Raw genomic sequence first — 27,233 nt, 5'->3', positions numbered from 1 at the left:
ATATATAAATATGTGTATATGTATATATATATATATATATATATATATATATATATAAAAACTCATGCACATCGCTCCTTATCATTATTTCCCTTTCCCTCCATGTCCCAACTCATCCATCCTTCTCCTTCCCCTTCCGCTCTCCTCTCCTCTCCGCGCGGTCCTCTGACGGATCAGCAGATCGCGTTCGTCCTCAGCGGCCAACGCCCGTCACAGCCGCGAGGGGCCCGGGCCTGGCCGGCTGCCCTCTGGATCGATCTGCGCCGACCGTCGGCCGCGTCGACTCGCCGGCCTTCCCAGTCAGAGGTGGAGCGGCGGCGGAGGGCAGGGCACGGACTCAGGTGAGCAGCGGGAGACGGCGCCGTCAGAGGCGGACAGGGCACGGACTCAGGTGAGCAGCGGGAGACGACGCTGTCAGAGGCGGACAGGGCACGGACTCAGGTGAGCAGCGGGAGACGGCGCCGTCAGAGGCGGACAGGGCACGGACTCAGGTGAGCAGCGGGAGACGGCGCCGTCAGAGGCGGACGGGGCACGGACTCAGGTGAGCAGCGGGAGACGGCGCCGTCAGAGGCGGACGGGGCACGGACTCAGGTGAGCAGCGGGAGACGGCGCCGTCAGAGGTGGACAGGGCACGGACTCAGGTGAGCAGCGGGAGACGACACTGTCAGAGGCGGGCAGGGCACGGACTCAGGTGAGCAGCGGGAGACGGCGCCGTCAGAGGCGGACAGGGCACGGACTCAGGTGAGCAGCGCGAGACAGCGCTGTCAGAGGCGGACAGGGCACGGATTGAGGTGAGCATCTTCTTTCCTCAAGTGACTCCATGCATGAGCCTCAGTTGTCGCCCTTCCTTGATTATGTGGTCCGGTGGTTTCCACTCCAGCACTTCGTACGGTCCTTCGAATTTCGGTTGGAGCCTGCATTTTACGCCCTTCTCTGCAGGAAAATTACTGTACCATACCATACTGTACCTCCCTTCTGAAACGTTCCGGCCGCCTCATCCTATGAGGTGGTCATCCGGCCATTCACCATTCATATAATCCAGTCGTTACTCCAGATGAATCCTGTCAGTTGCCAGGCACTGGATCTTGGCGAACCGATGCCACGGGCCGCTAGAAGACCCTGATACGAACGCCGCTGTAGTTGCACTAAGTAAAGCTCCGTCTCAACATCAAGCTCGGACGGCGTAAAGCCTGTCGTAGATGGGGGCCGGTGTTGTATGCCGAGACCACCAGGGGAAGTAGTTGTGGCCAGTCTCGGTCTGGCGTGAAGTGAGCCAGCATCTCACGCAAGACCCTGTTGAAACGCTCGGTGATTTCGTTGCAACATGGTCAGAACACGGACGTTCTCAGCTGCTTGATCTTCATTCTGCGGCAGATCTCTTGCACCAGGCCGGTCTCGAAGGCTTTCCGCTCGTCTGTTAACACGTGCCCGGGTGGCCGGCTAGATACCCTTCGCTCGGGTGGGGGGGGGGTCAATTTGACCCCGCCTGAGATCTCGCGAGCTAAGAAAACCAGAGACACCAAATTTACAGGGTGTGCTGACATGTGCGTGAACTCACTTAGAAGACTGAGATTCCTAGGTCATGGCCTTCGGGTCAAAAAAGGTCAAACAAGGTCAAGTTCCAGGTTGGTGTCTAAAGGGCCCCCAGAACCTAGATAACCGTTTCTAAGCAAAAGGTCACATGCTCATTCAAGGTCAGTGGCCTTGTTTGACCTTTTAAAGGTCAAGATGACCAAAATTATACGAGATTGCTTTGAGTTTTGCATTTGACTAGGCGACAAAGTTTACGCTAAGCAGTATGTTCCTAAAACAAAATGTTGACCTGGGTCATTTTAGGTCATTGACCTATTCTGACCTCGAAAAAGTCCATGGAAGATACATAATGCGGTTCCTGCCATCAATAAATTAGAAATGAGCATCAAAAATTTTCCCATACAGCAAGCCCTACAGTAACAAAATAGGTTGATTTGACCTTGGTGTGACATTTATAGCTGACCTTAGATCAATTTAATTTGCTCATTTAACTGTTGTGTTGCCAAAGAAAGCGTCTCAGAGATACATGGCTTCGTCTAACACTCCGTCGTTGGATCAGATTGAAGGATTCCCTAGAAATCGTCTTCGCTGAAACCATGGTCTGACTTTGACCTGCCATAGGTCAGCGACCGTACAAGGTACATCTAAATTTGTTATGAGAAACGATCCGCTATTCAACTGTCTACAGCTGTGTAAAATTTGGCGCGGCTGTGCCGCGCCGTTCGGAAACCATTCTGGAAAAACCTTCGGGGGGGGGGGTCCATTTGACCCCCACCCCATCCGAGCGCGTGTTAACAGTGACTTCATGACACCATACCGAAAAATCACTGGAGGCATTCGGCGACATCTTCAACTCCTTGAATCTTGAGTGCAAACAACTCGACCAGCTAGGTAAACATATCCTTTGCCACCAGAACGTGCCTATGCCCATCTTCTGTGTGCGTCATCTTCTTGATGTTAGCCGCGTACCGCGGAAAAGGTCTACCTTCCACCGGAACCGCTCCTTGTCTTTGCCCACACGCTGTCCTCTTTGAGTTGTGAGTAAGGCACAAAGAACATGAACAACTCAGGCGCTTGATACCCCGTCTCAGGTCAAACCAGAAGAAGTTGTCAGTGATTTGGCGAAGAGTCAGGCGCATGCCTCCATGGACAGCTGTTGGCACCCTGTGTGCCAGCCGCAGTAGCCTCTTTTTCAGGTTTTATGGCACCAGGATGGTCGCCACATGTCTCCATTTTGCCCATGCCTGCACATGCCACTGCTGTGTCGCTTTGGTCGGTCTTGCGTGTAGCCTGCAGGGAGGTCCGCTACTGGGCTTGGACCAACCATACAGAAGTAGGTGTCCCATGTCCATTTCGGGCCCGAAAGCGATGAGACGGTCGGTTCAGCTCTGGTATTTCTACATACATTTACAGCTGTCACGCTTGTAACTGGTTGGGTGGTATTGCAGCTAATCTACATCGGAGGTGCGTTGGTGAACAGGGGATGATTGTCGGCCGCGTCTCTCACTCAGAGCCTTTATGCAATGAAAAACTTAACAATGTCATTCTCGGCAGCGATAGAATGGTGGACACGGGGGCAGCGCCACCATTTTTTTTTTATAGAGACGATAAGATTCCAAAACTATGACGACACTTGAATAAAAAAATGTGTGGAAAACCATACGTTCAAAAGCTGGCGTTTTCGTAAATAATCAGTACCATACAAATTCTGCACATGCCTTATGCTGCACTACGGTAAGGCACGGGTAGCGGGAACTGGGGATGGGGGCAAGGGCTGATACCTGCACAGTTTCTCAAAACTTCAACATTGGCACTGTAAATGTTGAGAGGAAGGAAATAATCTAAATTATTGCCATTCCGATCGCCTCTCAAGGTGAAAGGACGTCCGTTTCCCCATTCCGGTTTTTAAAAAAAAAATATTGTCGCAGTTTCGTAACCTCTTATCAGCAATCAGTACAGTGCACATTATCATCTTGACCACCTGTCCAGATGAGTTATCAGTGTATAAACGTGTGTATGTACAGTGACAAAGCTTCACAGTGGGAAATTTGATGCATTCTTTGTCCCGCAGCTATTATATAGCTTGGACGCCTGATTCCAATGTTTTTGCTTTGCATGGAAAAATGGCATCAGGGAGTAAGCTCGGCTACTTATTAAGCTACCCTTAAAAGCATCCCAATGACTTTTCTCCCGGAGTCCCACTGCCGTTTGCGGCGCGGCCTTCGGCGCAGTTAAACGTTCTCTGACATGACGCGTTTAGACTCTCAAAGGTGGCCGCGGCATGAGCTGGATCAATCGACCCAGGCGAAGGAGATGCATGCAACACACTGCTGCTGTGTTGATCTTCCTTTATATCGTCATTAAGCGAAGCAAACTTTCAGCCCCTGGCGCGAGCTAAATCTGCATGCAGCTGTGACTGAACTGGCGTGCCGGGCCATGGTAAGACGGTCAACTCTGACGGCTTCAGGGATGTGCTCCTGCGCGTGGTACCTCTCATTGCGGAGAACTGACAGAGAGGGACTGTATTTGTCGGCTCTGAAAATGACAAGAGGACGGTTGCCCTCCCCGGCTCTGGTGACGCTGTCCCTGAGCGTCTCCGAAGTGTTGGTATACGCAGCTTCTGCGCGGCCAGGAATAGAAATGCTACGAGCTCGAAAAAGGAAAGAAGTGAGTGAAAGGGGGTCTCTTCAGGCTGCATGAGCCATGTTATAACGTACCCGACTCAAAGCAACATGCATCTTAAGTGTTATACTCTCGTATGCTGTGCGAGGTTCATACTCGTGCGTGACCGGCTGGGGCCATGCATGACCACTTCCAGCGCACCGTGAAAATGAAAAGAAACGATGCATGATAAATTTTAAGTAGCATTCTTGCCGGCACGTATTTAAAATCTTTCTCGCTGCGCGAAATGTCAAATGTCCTCCAAAATTCTGCAAATTTGAAGATAAAAAATTGTCAATTGTCTTTTGTTTAGCGTAAACCCTTTGGCTCAGGATGGTATGTTCCCCTTAGGTCCATCCCTGGCTAAGCCCCGAAATTTTCTTCCATATGCTTTCCATATTGTCCTCAATTTTAACCATCATTACTGGTGAAATCATTGACATAAGCTAGGTCAAGTGGTGTAATAAAAAATGTTCACTTATAAATTGATGTGCTGAACTTTATCTCATCGTTTATTTCAACTATGATAACCAACTACCGATACTAAGTAAAGTAAAAAAGTTTCATAACCAAAATATATAAAATGAATTACGAATGAGTTTGATGGACAGTGATGCAGAGAATATGGTCCCAGTCAATCAGTGGCAATAACTCTGAAGACGGTTTCTGCCAGCTCGGCCAGCCAGTGCTGGAATAGCGTTGAGAGCCATTCCGCTACAAGTTGCAAAACCACAGAATGCTGAAAGATTAAACTAAGCCAGTAAATGCACATTTAGTACGCAACAGGACACTTCTGCAATATTCAGCAAAACGTCCATATCAAAACACAAAATGAGGCCTCTAATTTTTAGACGTTGAGCTTAGGCTGACATTGTCCAGCGCAGCGACCTGCTTAAAACCTTGCAGTTTATCCGGGCACAAAATGGTGCAGAAAAACGTCCTGTGTTTCGCGTCACCCTTTTGACTGTTTCTTTTTTTAAAGCCCCGGACACATAAGGGAACGGACATTTATCCCCTGGTCCAGGCCGTTCATACCCTGTCTTTAGTTCAAATCGAAGCTTAATCACGCCAAATCTGTTGAAAAGATGATTGTTCGAAGACATAATGACCCTGCGATGGAATATATTCATTAGGGCAAAATTAATTGCAATTGTCCGGCAAATTTTCACGTAAACTTGTATTTGCTGTAGCAAAGTAATGGGCAACGAAAATATTACATAATGACACTACCATGCAGGGCACCTATATTCCATATGCTTGAAGGTGCGCCGTCAACAGAAAGGGTGCTCAAATTCCAGGACCGCATCCATTTACGTTCTAAAGCTATGACAAAAACATGACGCTGGAAATGGTGATCACACGTGGTGGTCATGGACCGAGAGCGTACGAAAGTAGCTGTCCTACCTGGGAAGCTACCTGCGTTGCATCATATATACTGCAATTAAATATCACCTTTCGCCTATCCCTTCAGAAATGTCTAACATTCGTACCTTGCTGGCTCGAAATGCTCCAATAACCACCTAATCTGGTTCAGGCTCTAGACACGGAATATATTTGAATATGCTCGGCTAGTATAGGGCAGCATCGCCGAGTGGCTTTTTGGAGTCCCAGGAGCATCGCACTAGTATTTGCAGCAGTATATCCTGTCTATGTGATTGTACTTCTTTATGGTAAAAATTTCAATAGTGACTCCTTAGCAACAACCTGCGCGAACAATACATTTTCGCCTGCAAGAAGGGTATTAGGTTAGAGGAATTGTCCCCTCCCACCTAACGACGAAGGGGAACCTATCCCCCACCCCGTTAACGCCGCCACTGGATCAATACATGTCTTCATATTTCACATGCGTACGCACGTGCCACGTCTGTGTCGTTTCGGCTGGATTTCATCTAGGCTGCAGGGAGGTCCGTGACTGGACTTGGAGTACACAAGGCGAAGTTGCGGTTTCATAATGGGTGATTTCGTACCCAAAAGCGTTGAGATGGTCTGTACAGCTCTGCCACTTTCACACACATGGATACGTGCTACGATTTTACCAGTTTAGGCGGTCTTGGACCTAACTCGGCGAGAGGTCCGCTGTTGGACTTGGGCCAATCATCGACCGACCGGCCGTCTGTTGCTCAGACCTCGTTTAGAAGTGGAAGTTTAGACTGCAACGCGACAGGACGGTCTCAGCTGCTATTGCGGGAGCACTGGTTCTACTCTGGTCTCTATTTATGTTTGGACTTTCGGGCGTCGTTTGCTCTCCGCAGAGATTCTTCATTTACGCAGCGTGTCTTTGTTAACGGCATTCCGCCCCTGCTCGGGTGTAGCTTGCCGCCGCTTCGTCGGCCCGCCTACCGGCCAGCGACCGGCCTCCACCTGGTTGCCGGTACAGCTTGTTTGCTAACTCGTTACGGAGGGCGCTAGTTGCGCTTCCTACATCAGTCAAAGTAGAGATCACGAGCACCACTTGATACCCATTTTGTTGTCTTCCTTCAGGAAACGAATGAATGTTAGGGAGCCCTTTTTTGTTAGCTTGCTATTTGACTTTAAAAGTTAGTTTTTAAGTGTGACGAAAGCAGACATCACGGACATCAGTAAGGCACGAATTTGGTCATATTTTTAAGCGAATAAATGAATGTCAGGTTACTGCGTTTCATGGGGCCTTGACCTATGGCCTTGATATTTTTCAAGAGCGATGAAAGCGAACATCCTGAGGATTATATGCTACTTTTTGTGGCATCATTGAAGTATCCATATAAATGCCGGGGAACCCGTTGTGTATGACCTCGACTTTCGACCTTAAGAGTTAGTTTTTCACGCGTGACGAGAACAGACATCACGAGCATCAACAAAGCATGACTGTATTGTCATTGTTTTTTAAGAAACAAATAGTAGAGTACTGCGGCTTTATGACCTTGACCTTTGACCTTGAAAGGAGTTATTTCTAGATGTGGCGAGGGTGGACGTCATAAGCATAGCTATGATACCAATTTATTGCTTTTCTTAAGTAAACTTATGAACGTCAGAGTGCCGCGTTTTGTGTGACCTAGACCTATGACATTAAGAGTTAGCTTTTTGCTTCGGTGAGAAAAGCAGACATCACGAACATCAACATGAGACCCGTTTTATTGTATCTCTTGCGTAAACGGGAAAATACTAAGTTAGTTACTAGCGTCATTGCATTGGCCCTCTCAAATCAAATGAAAGGAAAGAAAATGATCGTAGGATAATGGTGGGTATCACAGGCTTTCGTGACGATGTCCACAATTCACTATTCACGCCGACGTCCGCTGAGCTTGAATACCACTAAGCTCGACGATGACAGCTTAGTCGGATGGTGAGTGGAAACAAATCGTATCTAGGTAAGTCATGAGTATTACAACCACCCCCCCCCCCCCCCCCCCCCTGAAGCCATTGGCATGGATGTCCGATAAGCTCGATGACAGCAACTTGTTTGGATGGTGTGGTAAGGTTCTAATGAATCTAAGTAAGTTAAGTGTGTCACAGGCTGCCGTGAGGATAAAAGACATTTACATCGATGCCCGCTAAGCTTGATTATCTTTAAGCCCGACGATGACAACGTGGTCGACAATCAGAACTGCAATCTGCGCACACTGCTTCGTGCTAATGGTACGCAGTGATTGGATAGAGCTCACGGGAGTTCCATATTGTCCCTAACCACCAGCAGGTTATATTATGTTTCATTATCTCATATCTCAAGTGTGGACAACTTAACATCACGTAGTCCTTATCTCACGATATGGACTACTGAATATATGTGGTATATTCTGGCTCGCTCTTTCAACAGCTTGCTTATGTTCCAGAATCAAATTATGTTGAAAAAGAGGGCATTAAGTAGGCTTATCGGCTGTCCAAAAAATCCAGACATATTTGAACCCTGTCTGTCCAATTTCCACATTGGGTAAATTGTAAAGTTTTCGATTTTCCAGAATTTGGAATTCAATCCGCACGTCTGCGTCTGCCATGCAGCGTGGTGTATAGTTTTACGAACCGTTTGAGATCAGGCATAAATAGTGCGGTTGAAACACTCGTTCATGCCATGGTCCGCGTCTTGTATGTTAGTACGCACGCAACGTTTAACCCATTTCATTACCTGGTCGTCGCCAGGTGTTCTTGAGTGGTGAAACGGACTTTCAGCCATGTACACGTCACAATCCGAATTTTCGCCACGAAATTGCTGGTGAGTGCTGGGATTCAAACCGGGAATGCGACGCGTACATGGCTGAAAATCGAATACCATCCAGGACTGCTCAGGGCACAAGAACACCTGACGATGGATGGAGAACTAACTTGACAAAACGTTATGCCTATACAAACATACCAGACAAGGGCGATCGCCTGAACAATTCCTGAAGCCGCGACGGCATCCCCTACTCAGCAAGTTCTGGGTGTGGCCCTAAGTGTGTTAAAACGCGAGTTTGGAATGGATGGAGTTCTGCTTTTGGAGTTTTAGAAAACTTGGTTCCGACCGATGTCTTATGAAGACGCAATGATGGTCTTCTAGCCCCAGGTCAAAAACACCGTGCCCAGACATGTTACCGTACATGACAGCATAGGGTTCACGGAAGTTCATTAAACTTCCACGATTGTATGACGCCTTCCCAGTGCAGTGCAGTGATACACGTCCGACCAATATGATAAAATGGGTTTGAGTGGTGTTGGGATATCAGTAACTGTATCCCGTTTATAATAATAACGTTTATCGTTTATAAACGTATATAAATATATATATATATAATATTGTATAAATAATACATATATATATATAATATTGTATAAATAATATATATATATATATATATATATATATTATAAGATAATAACGTATATAAATAAATCCCGTTTATATCATAAAACACGCAAATAATAAATGCGTGTTTTCAGACGCTTACCAGCAACAGCGATGCCGGGCTCGGATTCGCCCAAATACAGCTGCGCGTGTGGGCTATCTCAAGACGAAAAGAAGAGGAAGTGGTTTGCAGGTGGGTGGCATAGGTATGCTCAAATCAACATACCGGCTGCTATCGCAGCCTTTATGTTTAAGATAGTAGTAATAGCCTCATTCCTCGGAGAAAAGCCAGGGGGCTGGAGACATAGTTGGGCTGATATTTCGGCAACGTGACTTTATGGAAGCAATAGCAGAAGTAGATTCTTCATTAATTCACTTCTATTCAATATAAATATCGTATAAGTGAATGCCATACTTCACTTATGCTATTATTTTGATAAAGGCATGTTGCCGAAATAGCAGCCCAGCTATATCTCCGTTCTCCTGGTTTTTATCCGAGGAATTAGGCTATTACTACCGTCTTATCTATATGAATAAAGCGCCTCGCTAATGCACTGAACAACTTACATGACTTGATATGCAGTTCAACTATGTTAGCATGAAAAAGAGTATGAGTTTACCAACTTGGTGAGAGCCGACAGACTCTACCTACCTAGATGTGCAGGAACGTATCTAGGTACAGAAGTACTTATTGCAAGTGATAGTATTTTACAAGTAGGATATACCAATTGATAGCAGACATTGACAAGAGATAGGTTCTCTTACTGTGGGAAAGTTCTCACACTGTCTGGTTTCCGTGATGCTGTTTACATGTACACCACGTGGTGATATGACATCAGCGCTGCTATGAAAGTCTCATGCCCTATCAAGGCTACCTCGATGTCTGGAGACTGGTCATTAAGTAACGCAGTATTTGTGGACTGCCTACGGTGTCCACGGTACTAGTAGTGCGGATCACTTTTTTATGGTAATAACCAATACTTATGTGCACGTTGTATAGTAAGATTCAGTTGGCATTCAATACAAGCTTTTGTGCTTTGATGTGTGTATGTTTTTCAGGTATTGACTGATTTAGGGTATGACGAATGCTTAAGAACCTCCTTTGCTGGCTGCAAACGCTTGGAAAACGTGCTACATTGATTGGATCACATGAGAATTGACGCCCTAAACGTACGGTTTCTCTTGATTCGCCTCAGGGCCGCCACAGCCTGGCGAGCCACCGGTCGCTACGCGTCCTGGACGCCTTGCTCCGCTGGACGCTGGTTTCCCCTGAGTGTTACCACAGAAAGTCTCTTGGTCGGATCATGGATCGGAAAGCATCGTCATTCGACCTATGGGTCGTGAGCGTGCGCCAAATGCGCCGAACAGAAGTGAACTGAGCGAACTAAATGAACGTACGCTGAACGGGACAATTCCCGTTGGCACGCCACTGCCTGAGAATTACCTCGTGCGGTGGGTTTCAGGACGGTGTCCGGTGTGTCACACCAAGACCAAATACCCCCTGAGGCCGCAGGGGTCGTTCGACACGGCCACAGCCGACAGAGCGGGCAGAGAAGGCTCACCGGCGGAACTGGGGCACACCGGCCGGAGTCGCAGTGAGGAGCGGCTGCACGGGTGCCGACTCACAGGTCAGCACCCGTCACTGGTCACTGCTGCAGGTCAGCACCCCGTCACTGGTCACTGCTGCAGGTCAGCACCCGCCGCAGGTCAGCACCCCGTCACTGGTCACTGCTGCAGGTCAGCAAGCGTCACTGATCACTGCTGCAGGTCAGCAAGCGTCACTGGTCACTGCTGCAGGTCAGCACCCGTCACTGGTCACTGCTGCAGGTCAGCAAGCGTCACTGGTCACTGCTGCAGGTCAGCACCCGCCACTGGTCACTGCTGCAGGTCAGCACCCCGTCACTGGTCACTGCTGCAGGTCAGCAAGCGTCACTGGTCACTGCTGCAGGTCAGCACCCGTCACTGGTCACTGCTGCAGGTCAGCAAACGTCACTGGTCACTGCTGCAGGTCAGCACCCCGTCACTGGTCACTGCTGCAGGTCAGCAAGCGTCACTGGTCACTGCTGCAGATCAGCACCCGTCACTGGTCACCGCTGCGGGTCAGCAACCGTCACTGGTCACTGCTGCAGGTCAGCACCCGCCACTGGTCACTGCTGCAGGTCAGCACCCCGTCACTGGTCACCGCTGCAGATCAGCACACTGACACTGTTCACTTTCACAGCAAGTCAGGGCACTGGTACCATCTGCTTTTAGAAGTCAGCACACAATCACTAGTCACAGCCGCTGGTCAGGAAGCGAGATTTTTAGCCAATTAACAAGGGGGAATTCGACGACCCCATCCCACAGCATTGGTCAATACTTGTGCGTGTCAAACGCTGTTAAATGTTAGAGCACTGCTCTCACCGCTGACACTGGAAAGAACACTGACACCGGCGACAAATACTTGATCAATGAATGAATACGTATTTCTTACATATGATGCAAGCATACTTGCTGAAAATTTTGCTTTATTTTATGAGGTTAAATCTTTTTTTCAGCAGCAATGAGCTTCAGATCTTGATTGCTTCTATTTCCAGACCACCTCTCCGCGACATAGAAAAACTTACGCGTGAGCATGTGGAACGCTGGCTGCTTGCTTACTCGCAGCTTTGCTTTGAGACATGGCACACATGCTTTTGGCTGTGTAGGCGTACCAAATTTTTGGTCTTTCCCGGGACTTCTGGGATCTGAAGAAAATATGCCAGCCGTGCAGTAAATCTTAACTGTGCTGTTTTTTTAAGTCAAAAATGGCGTTTTGACAAGCCTTACTCCTTGGAAGGCTCTTAAGTTTGTCAAATAGCTTGGGATGCATCCGTTAGCTGTTAGGTCGAGCTGCTCCGAATAATTTTGCGTGACATTTCATTCGCGCGGCATTTTACCACCAGCTACCCACTCATGACCTCGGTGGATATGTTCTCTTGGTGGGTGTGCTCCCATATGGAAGCGCCTCCTAACCGACCGGGCTGGGCAGGTGGTACAGCGGTCCCAAGTCGCCAGCACCGTTCATTATGACTGGCTGCGAGCGCGCTGGGCAGCTTGTACGGCGGTCCTGAATCGCCAGCACTGTTCACCACGACTGGCTGCGAGCGCGCTGGGCAGCTTGTACGGCGGTCCCGAATCGCCAGCACTGTTCACCACGACTGGCTGCGGCCGCGTGACGTCATTCCTCCGCGCTTGGTCTCACCTCACCCTCGCCATCGTCCCGACCCAAGCCCATCTGCATATATTGCTGGGTAGCTGACGACGCGCGGCGTTACCCGGCGGCGGGCGAGCGGGGCCGGTCAGCCCAGGGCGTCATCCCCCGCGGCCAGCTCGAGCAGCGTCTCCCGGCGGCGGGCGAGCGGGGCCGGTCAGCCTCGGGCGTCATCTCTGACGGCCAGTCCCGAGCAGCGCTCCCCGGCGGCGGGCGAGAGCGGCCGGTCATCCCCGGCATCATCCCTGACGGCCAGTCTCGAGCAGCGTCTCCCGGCGGCGGGCGAGCGCGGCCGGTCATCCCCGGCATCATCCCTGGCGGCCAGTCTCGAGCAGCGCTCCCCGGCGGCGGGCGAGTGCGGCCGGTCATCCCCGGCATCATCTCTGACGGCCGATCTCGAGCAGCGTCTCCCGGCGGCGGGCGAGCGCGGCCGGTCATCCCCGGCATCATCCCTGACGGCCAGTCTCGAGCAGCGTCTCCCGGCGGCGGGCGAGTGCGGCCGGTCATCCCCGGCATCATCCCTGACGGCCAGTCTCGAGCAGCGTCTCCCAGCGGCGGGCGAGCGCGGCCGGTCATCCCCGGCATCATCTCTAACGGCCGATCTCGAGCAGCGTCTCCCGGCGGCAGGCGAGTGCGGCCGTTCAGCCTCGGGCGTCATCTCTGACGGCCTTCTCGAGCAGGCTTCGCATCGGTGCATCGGTCGGCTACCGCGGCAGGCTCACTGGCATAATGTCGTGCGTGTAGCGGAGGCTCCAGGTGACGAATGTGGCAACATGTCAATGACAGTAAGATGGTGGCTCTCAGGGCAGGAGTTGAGAATAAACCACTGTCTTAGTTCGATCTGCATAAGGTTGGTAACATTAATGGCGAAGCTTGTTGGAGCGTGTTTCGCTGTTGCAACACGAATCAAGTTGTTCTGATTATCGAGGGTTTCGGCACAGCAATGAGATCACAACACTGCAGCAAACTCAACAATTGGATAACAGACTCAATTTCGTTAATTACGACACACCGTTTGGCAGTGGCCGAACCTAGCTACACAAATCCGCTGGACACCATCAAACCCAAGAGGGGAGACTTGTCATCAAATGGAGGTCGGTTTTTGCGACACCTCGAGTCACTTTCATTTCCGGCGAAAGCCGACAGCGCAGACTAAGACAGATAGCCGCTTTTTGCTTTGCGAAATGACCAGCGTAAACAAGACCCAAACTGGCACGCAGTAACCTGACAAAGCAAACAACGGCTGTAAAATTGATGTCGGATGCATTGACAGCATATGCAATGTCGGTGACGTGCAGCCCTTTTTCCTGGCACCTCAACTTGTTTGCATCGCATTGTAATGTCGTTTGGTCACGTTTTCATGCTCAGGGTTTGAATCAGGACCGTGGAATTCCCTCCTGACCCTGAAGGCCAGGTTTGAATCACGACATTATGCATTGCATGATTCTATCTGAAATGCGATGATCGACGCGTGAAGGATTAATGGCAATAAGGGAGGCAGGCAGGACACCTGAGTTGCAGAGGGAGCGGTAAGTATGAATAGAGGATATTTAAGCAGGGAAATGAGGTTTCTATCTCAGCAACATAGAGATTATGTGTGTGGCTGCAGGTAGAGTGCTCCTGTATGCCATCTTACCGAAAATGCTGTAGCTTCAGCTGTTTATCTGGTCCGACCAGGCCAGTAACGCATTTGGCGGTCATATTTGTGGAACCAAGGAACATGCTTTCATGGTTTTCAGAGCCAAATAGCACGGTCTTTTAAAAACTGCTGTATTACCGCCGATATTAGTCGCGCAGCCAGAGACGGAGTAAGAGGGAGGGGGAGGGGGGCACATCGCTGACAAAGGGCCTCTGATAGTAAAAACACCTTGTAAGAAAGTCTGGTTTTGGTCCCCATTTGCTGATGAGGACGTTTTTTCATTGAGCCGTGTTTGTTTTTGTTTGTCTGTTTCATGTTTGTTTGTTGTTTCATGTTTTTTTCATTTTTTTCTCCCATGGCTGGAATAGAACCCAGAAGCTATCGTGAGATCGATTCTGCCTGAAATAAGCAGTCAATAAACTGAAAAATTAGTACGTTTACGACTTTATGAAATTGATCTCCGGCGCCCTTAAATGAACAAAGATCCGGTGGACTGCCTTCAAGCTGATAGAACTCAGATACTTTGTCAAATTTCTATCTGGATTGTACACAGATATCAAGAACCTCGCGAATGTAAACTGCAGATCAAAGAGGGTCAGCAGCTTGCATTAGCATGACCATGCCACGTTTGCCCGGAAGATGTTCAACTTTCAGTCATAATCGATTAGTGATGCAACTGATATAACGCAGTTTTGAGCATGCGCGCGCGCATATCTTAGCAACAAAAAACCCGACACCAGACGTTGCAGTCTCCATAGGTCGCGCATCGTCGGTCCCGCGGCTAATACACATCTGTAGCCAACAGGTGAACGAAGATGAAAACGCTTCTGGAAAAACACCCTTGGATGTTTTGAGGCCTAAAATCGTACATTCAGAGATATTTTGGGCATATGTTTCACCTCAGATTCTTAGGTTGATGATAATAACGGATTGGCCTTTACAGCACGACTAAGTGGTACTGAAACCTGGTGGTGGAACTGGAAGGGCAAAGGTAGAATCTTTATTTTCGTGGTGCTGTAACTTAATCTGTTAAGAGGACAGCCTCTATGTCGTTACAAAATTTGCCCAGTGTAATCGTTGAACTATACGAATTGGTTTTGAAAAATATTCAGAGGCATTATCTTACGGTTGTTATCAATTAAGAGCCGATTAATGGCTGCTATACCTGGAAATCACGCCTACGAACGCCAGATATGAGCGACTGGACAATTTTATTTTTATTTGTCTTGATCGTCGCATAGCCAGTGGAGTGACAGGATTTGAATGACGCCACTATGGCGTCATTGATGCCCGAGTGACTTTGAAATGGTCTTTCCAACATGGTCTGGTCATCTTGGAGCGCGTACATCTTGAAATTAGAAGGGTTATGTTTTGAGGAGGTCAGGGCTGCCATACAAATGTAGAACACTCTCTTTAAATCCAGGCTGTAGTATAGAGACCTTTACATATAGGATTTCCTTTATCCAATCCACCCGCTCCTTATAGGGCTGTAACCACACCCACTCACTAGTTATCTCTTATAAGCTGTGCCCATCCGGTACCCATTCGTGTGCTATTTGACACAACTTGAGTTATGGACTATACAAATTTCAGGAAAGTTTACACCCAAACCTTCCTTTTTGCGTTCATACTGTGAATGAAGCTACATATAACATACAGAAGCAACAACAGTAATAGTGTGTAGCATTTCATGAAGTACGTAACCGGCATTTGGTCAACGCCTTACCCATATACGCACCCACGCCAGCAAATTACCCAAAATATACGCCCAACCCAACCGATTACCATTTTATAGTACCCATGGGCTTAGGGTAACTCGTGAACTCTGCTGTGAGGGCTTCATGGCATTAAGGCAGCGAAATTCTCCGAAAGGTGCAATATCGGCACTACTTCACCTATCCGTGTGATTTGAAACAGGAAAGGTGGTGAAGCGCTCATCTCGTCAAAAAGCTGAAGGATACAGGTCGGAAACGGGTCGAGATCTCAGCTACCAGACGTCGCAGCGCCATGGTTCAATCAATACTGGCGAAGGAAAAGACAGACCAATCACTCCGGCAAACATGTGGATGGACGGAGCAAATATGTACACAGACTTCCACACGCAGCGGTGCACAAGCCGCAGGTGCGCGCATCTTCGACGTTCTTCAGGACTGATGTTGTATCCTGACAACTAGATCAGGAAAAGACGTGAAATCAATTGTACAATGCAGGCGAACGTTACCATTTCAAAAATTTAATTCAAGTCGAACAGTAAGCAATTCAGTAATCGATCTTAACAGCGTTTGACCCACGGGTGCGCCGTTACCTAATATAACTCAATGTTGTCAGAAATATCAATGCCATTATCTCCGAAACTGGCCTGAAATGCGAAGTGCTGTGATCCAAGTCGAAATTATCTGGGATGTCAAAACGGCATAGGCTTAAGCCAACTTTTACCGATATCCATCCTAAGTACTGTAAAGTTCAGTGCTACTCATTGTCTGTTTGGTTCAGTTGTACGCGGTAACCCACTCAACTCTGTTCACAAATCGCTACCGCTTTTTCCTTCAATTCACCAACAAATCGGTTGGGAAATGCTACATGCGGTGGGTCACGGAAACAACCAACGCGCTTGGAAACATTTCATGGAAACTGTGTGCATCTATCGTTTGCTTGCGGGTTCTAATCATATACCTGTTTGGGTTCCATCTGCACTTCTCTCTCCTGTCTGCCCCCCGCCCCCCCCCCCCCTCTCCTGCGCAGTCCGCATCCCCTACTCGTGACGACTGGGATCGAAGTCACGCCCACCATGAACGCCTACTCCCCCGGAGGCCAATCCCGCCCGGCGGAGAGCTGTCCAGACGCGCCGGATCATAAAGAGTGGACGAGACGCCGCATGGCCGACGAAACCCCATCAGCTACAGACGCTGCGGCTGATGGGTTTTCCGTAGGCCCTGCGGAGAGGCTACATCGATCAGCCGCAGGCCGTGTCGCTGCGACGTCTTCATCTCCCTGTTAGCAGTCGCGGCAATTTGTGTAAAGTTTTGTATTTATATTGCTCCATGACTCTTATCTGGCAGGTAGCAGCACACACATTTCTCATTGTCGACATGGGCCAGTGGTCAGCGCTATTGTTTCACCAATGATATCAAATGAGCAGTGTTTTCAAAATGGCCGCGTTTTGGGTGCCTTCCAGGCCAGATGCGTCGCCATGATTTGACGCATGGGATGGCAACCCAATTCCTGGGGAGTAAAATGGTTCCCAGGAGACAAAGACCATAGATTACGGAGCCAACCGATGGGACAATATAGCCGTCACTGGCGCCAAGGGGTGGCGTTGGAACGATGCATTAGTAGTCCCTTGCCTCGATCCTCCACTCGCACTACCAAAAGGCCCGCCTCAGACCCAGTCATTGATGTAAGTTATTACCTCTGTCGGCGTCTTAATCTGACATGCACACACAGGAATCGATGCAAAGCTGCAGCTCTGCACCTCGTCCCACTGCATATTAGGCTGTTCCTTGAACTAGTCGCAATGTGTGCTGCCACTGCCCTGTGTGTCAGTTTTAATTGCACTGCGGTCGGTTGCAAATGGTGTTTGACGTTATCGTGCGGTGTATCTTACGTGTCCATCATGTATTTGCGTTGCATCTTCCATGTATCCGCGGTCTATCTTTCGTTTATCTGCAATGCATCTTCAGGGTATCTGTCATGTATCTTCCGTGTACCTGCGGTGTATCTTCCATGTGTCCGTCTTATGCTCATCGTGTTTTCCGTGTTCCCATAATGTATCTGCCGTGTTCATCACGTTTCTGTCGTGTGCTTGACGAGCATGTGTGGTCATGGGCCTAGGAACGCTTCAAATTGTGTGTATGAAACGGGGAACAGGCTCAAGGCACAATCGAGGAACTTTACCTGGGGGCAAACCCGGCGACCGAGAGGAAGAGGGGAGGGATAGGAATGAGGGACCTTGTATGATCTTTTTGTGTGCCCTTAACTCACATGACACATTTTGGAAACACAATGATCCAAAACTGTTGAAGAGACGACTGTTCGGAGACAGTAATAATCCTGCAGTAGAATAAGCTTATCATGCAAATTCATCACAATTGTCCCTCAAATTGTCATTTAGTATAGTCATACCAGGAGTACAATGATGACCCACGAAAATATTATACCATGACGCTATCATGCAAGACTATCACCTATATTCGCTATCATGCTGCCACCTATATTCTGAACGTTTCAAGGTGGGCGATCAACGGAAGAGGTGCGCAGAATTCCAGGACCGCATCCATTTGTGTTCCAGAGCTTCAGGGCAGACATGCCGGTGCAAATAATGACGACACGTGATCATTTACCCACAGCGTACAAAAACAGCATTCGTATCTGTGTAGCTCAAAATAATGCATCGCACCACCTACACTGCAATTCAATATCAGCTTTTACCTATCCCTCCAGTTCTCATCCAGAATGCCTCATATTCAAAAGTTGCAGACAGGGATGCTCCAATCACCTCCTGATCTTGCTTTAAATTCTAAGCACGGAAGGCATTTAATATGCTCGGCTCATGTAGGGGAATGCCGTAGAGTGATCTTTTGGAGTCATAGTAGCATCGCACTATATTTGTAGCAGTGCAATCCTTCCTGCTTAAGGAATTTTAGTATGGTGAAATTGGGAGTAGGGGCTCCTTAGCGAAAGTCTGTGCGAAGAAAATTTTTCCTTTTGCAAGAAATGTGTTACGATAAGGGAATTGTCCCCTTCCTTTCCGACGATAGAGAGGAACGCGTTCCCGGTCCCCCGTCGCCCGGTGGTGCTGCCCCCGTGCGTGAGAGTTAATGTAGTTAATTATATCCTGTAAGGCGAAGGCACAATGCACAATACGGACGGTCCAATCAAACAGAAAACATAAAATAGCAACACAACATAATTCATGCTCGGTTTAGTCAGGGTTCTCTTGAAACGCTCAACGTTCTTCAAACGTTTCATAAAATGCCTAAAAATGAGCCATGGCTCGGGAAAATAGGGTAACAATGTTGCCCATGGAAAAAATCAAGACATTCAAGTGATGCTTAAAATTTTCAGGCAGAGAACGTAATGGCGGTAATTTCGTGAAAGCTATGTGAAGCTCCGACATAATATAAAAACCTAGAGTTAGTTCTCTGACATGCTGGACTACGCCAAACGCTTACGAAAAATCCGTTTTAAGTTCCATGAACTTTTGCTGAGGGTGCTAAACGGTCAGGCAGAGGAACCAAGCCTATACAAAAGGTCAGTACGGAGCCTTTGGTACTAGGACTTGCCCCGTAACTATCTCCGTTTGCCGTACATGACAAAATCATATGCTGCTATGATATGCTGCCGAGTGAAGCGTTTTTGTTCAATGCGGTTTGGGGAAGATGCCTGCCGAACCATGTAAGTCGGCACGTTTGTTTGAGGTAGCACAAAAGTAAACTGAACGCAAATTAAATCTGAAAAAGTGTGGGGCAGTTATCATTACTGCTCCCCATCATCTCAAGAAGTGGGGGGCATGACTCCCCTGGCCGCCTGTTCCCACACCCATGTGTGTGGTGGCTGTGATCCGTGCCTGTCGTGGTGTCGTCGGCGGTTGACCTGAGCCGGCGCGGTCCCCAGACCTGCCGCCGCCGCTGTACTGCCGGCGCCCGGTGCAGCGCCAGACCAGCACCGAGTGCCTGGACCCGGCCGCCCTCTCCACCAGCCCGCCGCCGTCCTACCACAGCGTCAGCAGCTCGGTCAGTTGGCCGCCATGAGCCGGCTCGCCGGCCGGTCGTCGGGAGAGGGGCCTTCAACACTCTGTTGATGGATCAGAATCATGTACGGTGGTGGCGTCGAAAAAGCAATGCTTTTCGTTGTGCTGTGTGTTGAGGGATTCCACTTAAACTGCGCAGTTACATGCATCTCCGTCGTAAGACGAGAGACAATTAGGGGGTGAGGAAGAGAGTTGGATACTTCGCTGCAAGTGTGCAGCGAAAAAGGCTTGTTTAGTCTAGCTATGCGTGCTCAGCCTATCAAGCAGAGGATGACTCTTGATCTCCATGTGAGCAGCCGCGACAACTTGCGTAAAGCTGTTTGTTTTACATTGTTCCGTGATTCTCATCTGTCCTGTAGTTACACACGCACCATCTTCTTTTTTAAAAATGGCCCTTGGCCTTTTCGCAAAGACAGGCAATTGTCGACCCGATCTTAAGGCGTAGGTCTCATTGGGGCTTGGGCTGTATTAAGTTCAGCTTAATCTGGAATAAAATCCACCACATTTTAACCGAGCTCCTCCTAAACAGCACGTGCTGCCGAGCTACGATGACGTTCACGGGGGCCGGAGCCGTCATGCGGCGCAGCCTACAGCCGCAGGCGCGACGCTGGCGGCGGCGCCGGTCGCCGAATCTCGCGGCTGCGAGCCCAGCTGCGGCTGCGGGCGGGCCGAGCTGGAGCAGCGCGACTTTGCGCGGCTAGCGGACCAGTACCAGAGCATCGATGAACAAATATGCCCTTGCGCTAGGTGCCAGGTGAGGCGGACGGCCAGTTCTGGCGGGTAACACTACATAGTTCGTTGGTGTTAGCTCCTGACGCTAGTTGGGATCGTTTGGGGAGCTATGCAGTGGGAGCGGGGTCCATGAGGTGAGTGGAGTAGTGCGACAGGTAGTGTGTTTTACCTCGGATTCGGGTGTTAACGTATGAGCGCCGTATGGCAAGTAGCACCGGTGTGTGCGGGACTGGATCGGACAGGCCAGGAAACAGCATATGATCGCTTATTCACAGAAATGCAGCGAATATGCCCACTATAATCTATCACTGACATCCACACGGTAAATCCCCTAAAATACGTTTTTCCGCCCTTGGTGCTCTTCCAAGGTGCCCACATCCACGTACGGGTTCTCTCACCAGGCAGAGCCGAGCCACCGTTATTGTCACATCGCACCGCTCACCACCAATGAGGCACGGCGGGGTGAGGGGTGGCCAGCGTAGCCTAGCCCCGCAGTTCTCGGTTTGCGATGACCTGCAGCTGGGATCCTATCTCCGCCGACCAGTACATACAGTTGACCTGTGCCCCCTGGGCGAGGTTAGAACAGTACACGCGTGCGGTGAACTCGACCACTGGCCCGTGGCGTACGGGGGGGGGGGGGGGGGGAGGGGGAGGGGGAGCGACCGAGCGCTGCAGCTGAACAGCGGCCGGAGCCTGGCGGCACTCCACCAGCTGCTGCTCCGCCGCTGCGGCGAGGGTTGCGGGCAGTTCTGGCGACCACCAGGCTGCCGGCCGTCAAGCCGGGACAGGATCGATACGTGATAAAGCGAACGGCCATGGCACCGACGTTGGGTTGGTGATGTCTCTTCTCAACCGTTGGGACGAACGACGCGTGGTCACACTCGAAGGATGAACTGGCAGACAAGGCGCACACTCGACTCATTCCAAAGGGAGCGAATAATTGCAAATATCTCACAGTCACATGTGAGAGGACACGGCGATCACCAGGAATAACCCGATGGGCTGGTCTAGATACTGACGGGGCATGCTCACCGCGCTGGAAATTGTCACAGACTGAAGAATTGGAGGACTTGGCGATCCCGAAAACCTATTGAACAATCACATTCCTCGAGTTCTTATCGCAAGCTCAGAATGTCAGGACCTATAATATTATTTACATTGACATGAATGCGCTAGTGACCCCGAATTGTGAGTGACAAAGCGTAGTGAACTGAGTGAACGATGCGTTTCAAAGCGGACATGATGTATAGGTCAGTGGAAAAGTGTCATATGATGTCGTCTGCTGTGTTAAGTGCCGCTACAATGAAAAACATAATTGTGATATGAGGGCGACGTGGTTTTAGGCAAGTTTGTACATGGATGAGGTATCGCCATTTCTGAGAGACTTTGTCTTCCGCAAACGTTCGCCTTAACCACCTCCCCCAATATGCCATCAGTCACCAAGAATCACTCTCTCAAAGAACAGCAAAATTATGTGTTCTAGACGTTTGGCCGTTGACGATTTTAGCTAACTACACCAAGCACCATTATCGGCATGTTTCGTGAGTTGCATTCCGTGAATTGTATGACACGATAGCGCCAAAACTGAATACACAATATTTACATCTCCAGTAAAGGCGATGCTAGGTAAGTGCGAGAAAGAAATCATAAATCCAAGTCCATTACATATTAATAACACACTTCTGGGGAGCTAAAAACGTTTAACAGAAGGAACGTTCATGCTAGGGAAGAGCCCTTGTAAGCAAAACACCCAAGAAAATCCTTTAGGCTCTGAAATAGGAGCTCAGCAATCCACAGCTGAAACATTGTTAATCAAATTGCGCAAATTGCCACGGGTGGGATTTCTGACCGATCTACGATCGAGCTTCGTCTCTCTACGCACATGTGTCATGATGATATTTGTAGCTTCAGGGTTGCGTTTACGTATAAATATGCTGCGCCTTCTTCATGGTATGCCTTGTCGACCCCAGGAACGATACCGCGAGCTGTACCAGCAGATGAACGATGATACCGCCTTGCCGATGGCGACTCCGATGCTGATGCAAGACGTCCTGACCGACGGCCTGGCGTTCTGCTCGCTGATGTAGAGTCGTTTGACGCTCCATCGGTCGCCGTGGTCATCTGGGGGCTCTGCTCGCTGATGTAGAGCCGTCTGACGCTCTAACGACCGCCATGGTCATCTGAGGGCTCTGCTCGCTGATGTAGAGCCGTCTGACGCTATAACGGCCGCCATGGTTATCTGGGGGTTCTGCTCGCTGATGTAGAGCCGTCTGACGCTGTAACAGCCGCCATAGTCATCTGAGGGCTCTGCTCGCCGATGTAGAGCAGTCCGACGCTCCACCGGCCACCATAGCCATCTGGGGGCTCTGCTCGCCAATGTAGTGTTATCTGGAGATCTGCTCGCTGGTGTAGTGATATATGGAGCTATGCTCGCTTGTGTAGTGATATGTGGAGCTCTACTCGTTGGTGCAAAGCCGTCTAGTTCTCCACTAGTTGGTGTGAAGCCGTGTGGCGCGCTGCTCACTGTCATGACGGTCGCCTGCCTTGTGTTTACGCAGGAACGCCCGCAGGCCCGTCGCGTCGCTTTACGTGTGACTGATCGCCGCATCGGGGATCATAGCTCCCACCGCGTGACGTCACAGTCGCGTGCCAAACTATCTATATCGGCCAGGTTCGAGGCATCGCCTCCGTGTAGCTCCGGTCGCTGCGACAAGAGACGCGCCAGTGTCGGTGCAAGAAGCGTAGTGGTCGCGCCTCGGCCTTCGGCTGTAATGGCCCATGGCCCATGCCGTCCGCGCGCGAGAAACAACCAGGTTGGGATAAGTCCATACACTGCCACGGTGACGGCTGCTTCATCGACATGCCATGCCTATCAGCAGTCGTGCAAGCCCCCGACATGGTCGCGATACATTTGCAACCTTACGTTGTTGCCGTGCCCCACATCAGGAAGAACGATGCACCTCAGCGGTGTCCACCCACACCGAGCACGGAACGGAAACGCTTGCAAGCTGTTATCGATTCTGGTGATGTCCCCTTCCCCCATTGAGTCTGAGGTGAAAAACCCAACCGTAATGTGCCACAAAAGTTTTCTTCCCCGAATTCGAGGCAAGACATCTGGGGCTGGTAGCCCACCGCACCTGAACTAATCAGTCGCAGTGCAGTTCTCCAAGTCAGGGCATGTCGCATCACGCTTCCGAGTAGCAAGCTAACAGGACGCGTGCCGCTGGGATAAGGCGGAATCCGGGCCGGACGCAGAAGCTAGAAAACTGCGTGCCAGCCGGGTACACGCATCACTGAAAGACGGCAGCAGCTAGAAGCAAAACAGGTGTGCGCACTGCAGGAAGCAGCTATGTTACTGCCACCACTTATGACCATGAGCCATGACGCGACTGGTTTTTGTCCCGTGCGCGCCACAATGAACGTCTCAGAGAGCTTGGGCAGGGATGGCATTGGAAGGAAGGCACGGCAGACGAGTGGTATGTTCGCTCGTGCGGACGGCAGCTCTGTCGACACGCGCCCTAGCACCGCCGTGTTGTGCCAGGTGACTTGTTTTTGGCAGCGCGTATCGTCCTTTGTGCCACGTTCCATCTTTCCGTCAAAGTAACTGCTGTGCAGCAACGCTGTATATATTAACGAGATAGATGCATATTTTCAGAATGGAACGCTTTGGTCGTATTTCCTGTGTAACGTCGGCAATGTTAATACAGTACATCCAGTACGGCGCGCCGCCCCCTGCTGGAAGGCTGCAACCCTGTGTCGTTGTTCGGCGTGGAGGCCCACGCTCAGCCGCCGTCGTCCCACCGTTCATGGACTACGTGCACTCTCCAGTGCGCTTCCTCTCCAAACCGGCGTTGGCCGCGGCTGCGGCCGCCATCCACGTGTTGACCTTGAGCTGGCGGGAAGGCACCGGCGCCGGAGTCGGCCAAGGCGGTACGTCGCCGGCCGAGCCAGCCGTCGACTCAATGGCAGGAAGGCTGGCAGACGAGTCGCTGCTGGTCGACTGGTGCGAGGCGGCGCGGCCGGCGGCCGGCGCCGTCACGCCGGCCGCCGCCGCTGGTCGCACCGCTGGTCGCCCCGCTGGCCGCGCCGCCGGGCCGGCGCCGGGCAGGGTGGGCCGCGCCGCTGGCCGCGCCGCCCGGCCAGCGCCGGGAAGGGTGGGCCGAGCCCGTGACACGGCCACCAGACGCGGCACGGCCGGCGGCGCGGCGGCGGCCCGTGACGGCGACGGTGGCGCCGCCACCGGCGGCAGCAGGTCGGCCGCCGGCCGCTGCAGCCGACGCAGCAGCTTCCGGCCGGTCTCCGTCAGCTCGCCGTTGAGGGTCTGGAGCTGTGGCAGCCAGTCAGGCAGCTGCTGCAGCTGCGTCCGGTCCGAGCACAGTGGGTTGCCGCGCAGCTCCAGCGTGCACAGCTCGGAACAGGCGCGCAGGAACATCAGCGACACCGACTCTGACAGCTGGTTGTCCTCGACATCGAGCACCTGTCAAGCAGCGAAAATTCTGGTCAGGCTCTCTACACTGCCAGGCTGTCCAAACCTAGATGCGTAATGGACAGCAATCTGGAGAGAAACGGAAACCACGCTTATTTTGTGCACAGAGAAACATCAACTTTTGACACCCTACGTTCCTATCGGCGCGCAGAAAACCAAAAACATTATCATTTCGCAAAAAACTAACGGGCCAGTCACAAACGGACTAAACAGAAGGATCTCCACTGAATGATGCAACTCTATGACATGGCCGCGGGGAGCTACCACCTTTTAAAACACATGACTACCATCCGCCGCCAGTAAACGCGGCGATTGCTCGCGGTCCGGCAACACAGACGGGCAGTGGTGGGCGACGGCCGCTGCCCGCTCCCGGCCAGACCTCACCTGCAGCTGCTCCAGACAGCTGCAGACGGACACGTCGTCAAGCTGGTTCCTGGCCACGTACAGCTCGCGCAGCCGCGGCAGCGCACACACGCCGTCCAGCGTGGTCAGCTGGCAGCCGACCATCCAGAGCACGCGCAGCTGGAACAAGCCCGACCCGAAGGCTCGCAGGCCGCCGGGCAGCGCGGTGCGCAGCAGGCGCAGCTCCTGCAGCCGCGGCAGCCGCTGCAGCGCCCAGCTGAGGCCGCCGGCCGACTCGGGCTCGCTGGTCAGCGAGACGGCACGCACCGCCTCCAGCCGCGCCGTGCCCAGCTGGCGCTGCAGCTCGCTCAGCTCGGTGGCGGCCGTGATGTGCACCAGTCGCGGACCATCGGCCGCGTCCTCTTTCTCCTCCTCATTGGCACGGCGCGGAGGCACCATGTCAGCGCTGCATCCCGGCCGGCAGCTGGACTTCACACCTGGCGATACGGCGGAACGGACAAGAAAACCACTCACGTGAAGATGACACACAAGTTGCCACCGTACTTTTGGCCAAGGGGATACAACTGACAATTCTGGGAGGCAGTGTGATATCCAAGCTGAGTGGGTGAACAGCCACTTCCCAGGTAACAACGTCAAATGCTTATGGTCAAGACTTACGAACACACAAATATCAAAGTAGTCAGAATCATTACTAGATTAGTACTGTTGATTATGACCGCATGAAAATCACTTATGAACTCAATAACTACGATGCTCAAGAAAAAAACTACGTCTCATGATACATTTTGTTTGGAAATATCAGAACATTCTAAACAAGCGGTAGCGAAAACTTTCTAAAATCCGGGGGGTGCAACGGGGCACTCTCTTTTAAGGGAGTGCTCAACATTTGTATGGAGCTTTGAACTGAAATAGCAGTGGTGAATATCATTCGGTGTGGTTCAAACCCCTGACCTTCTTAAGACCGTAACCACTCTAGTTTCTGAGCTATACGTCCACGAAGATGCGCGAACTATTTCAAGGTCACCCAGGTATCCATGACGACATAATAATGCCATTCAAATCTTACCATTCCACTAGAGATGCGGCGATCGAGACCAACATAAATATGTCTGTCGAGTCGTTCATGGCTAGCGTTTGTGAGTACGATTTCCAGATGCGACGCCCGTCAATTGGTTCTCAATCAATGTTGTGCAAGGTATGATGCCGTAATCAAGCAGACGTATCAAGGACCATATTTACTGACCGATCAAATGTTATGATGATAATGATGAAATGATAAAAAAAACACCAGCAACACGAAAAAGGGGATTCTATCTCTGAATGTCTAACGGCCCCGCAGTCCGGGCTCTGTTCGCAGTGCTGTGAATGCTAATCCGTTCTTTTTATAAATATACAGATTGCGATGGTGGACCATGTTCCAGCACTACTTTTTAATGATCACCGTCTTATACCAGCAAGGGGCCGACGACGCGTGGCCCACGGAGACTACGCCGGGTATCGGGGACTGAGAGCTCGCATGGTCAAAGCTGTGTTATCGTATTTTTCCATTGCCGTTCATTTTAATTGGCATTTGAACCAAAGCGAGTTGGGGTCGCTTTCCCCTTCAGTGGCACAGTAGCTTGGAACGGTGCCTCCCAGAACTACAGCTTGCTCGCAGTGCGTGTGATGAAATGAGGGGGAAAGGTATTCTCAAGTGGAGGGCATAGGGCATTTTGGGAAAAGATCGAGAATCATCTTTTAAAATGATGTGTAGAGAAGTACGGATGTCTTGTTTTACAAGAACTAAAAGGCATGTGCTCTGCTGATTAAATTTTGGTTTGATAGTAACCTTTGAGGAGATGGCATGTGATGCCAGACATATTGTAGACCCTTTTCTGACAAATACAGTGATAAATACACAAAAATATTGAAGTAACACACAGCTGAATGTGAACAGATTTCCCTTTCCAGTATACAAGAGAGAGATGCAACCGCAGCCATTCGGCTTCACAAATCAAGTGTGTCTGTAGAAAGCTCACGCAAACTGCCAAGCTGCCATATGTG

The 27,233-nt window shown here is 50.6% G+C and overlaps 2 protein-coding genes across 2 annotated transcripts; one reads left to right on the top strand and one right to left on the bottom strand.

Moving 5' to 3' along the window:
- Positions 1-625: 625 nt before the first annotated feature.
- LOC119098797 (uncharacterized) lies at positions 626-24,368 on the top strand. The gene is made up of 6 exons (XM_037221838.1): positions 626-641; positions 9,085-9,182; positions 10,453-10,617; positions 19,474-19,592; positions 20,139-20,363; positions 22,312-24,368. Exons 2-6 carry the CDS (start codon positions 9,104-9,106, stop codon positions 22,426-22,428), a joined length of 705 nt encoding a protein of 234 aa, XP_037077733.1. The 5' UTR covers positions 626-641; positions 9,085-9,103; the 3' UTR covers positions 22,429-24,368.
- LOC119098203 (leucine-rich repeat-containing protein 56) lies at positions 24,153-27,233 on the bottom strand. Its single transcript, XM_037221129.1, has 4 exons — positions 26,257-27,233; positions 25,212-25,666; positions 24,600-24,818; positions 24,153-24,233 (listed from the first exon to the last, which is right to left on the bottom strand). Exons 2-4 carry the CDS (start codon positions 25,626-25,628, stop codon positions 24,153-24,155), a joined length of 717 nt encoding a protein of 238 aa, XP_037077024.1. The 5' UTR covers positions 25,629-25,666; positions 26,257-27,233.

Source organism: Pollicipes pollicipes, unplaced genomic scaffold (genome assembly GCF_011947565.3).
Source record: "Pollicipes pollicipes isolate AB1234 unplaced genomic scaffold, Ppol_2.1 Scaffold_4740;HRSCAF=5597_pilon_pilon_pilon, whole genome shotgun sequence".
Lineage (NCBI taxonomy): Eukaryota > Metazoa > Arthropoda > Thecostraca > Pollicipedomorpha > Pollicipedidae > Pollicipes > Pollicipes pollicipes.
This window is presented reverse-complemented; position numbering and strand designations above follow the sequence as displayed.

What these genes read in the sequence shown, in the direction of transcription:
- LOC119098797 (XM_037221838.1), top strand. Translation starts at nt 9,104, where the DNA reads ATGCCGGGCTCGGATTCGCCCAAATACAGCTGCGCGTGTGGGCTATCT. An exon ending in GAAGAGGAAGTGGTTTGCAG is followed by an intron (nt 9,183 to 10,452) that starts GTGGGTGGCATA and finishes GGTGGGTTTCAG; the next exon opens with GACGGTGTCCGGTGTGTCAC. An exon ending in ACCACAGCGTCAGCAGCTCG is followed by an intron (nt 19,593 to 20,138) that starts GTCAGTTGGCCG and finishes CCTCCTAAACAG; the next exon opens with CACGTGCTGCCGAGCTACGA.
- LOC119098203 (XM_037221129.1), bottom strand. Translation starts at nt 25,628, where the DNA reads ATGGTGCCTCCGCGCCGTGCCAATGAGGAGGAGAAAGAGGACGCGGCC. An exon ending in GCTGTCTGGAGCAGCTGCAG is followed by an intron (nt 24,819 to 25,211) that starts GTGAGGTCTGGC and finishes GCTGCTTGACAG; the next exon opens with GTGCTCGATGTCGAGGACAA. An exon ending in GTCGGCTGCAGCGGCCGGCG is followed by an intron (nt 24,234 to 24,599) that starts GCCGACCTGCTG and finishes CCTTCCCGCCAG; the next exon opens with CTCAAGGTCAACACGTGGAT.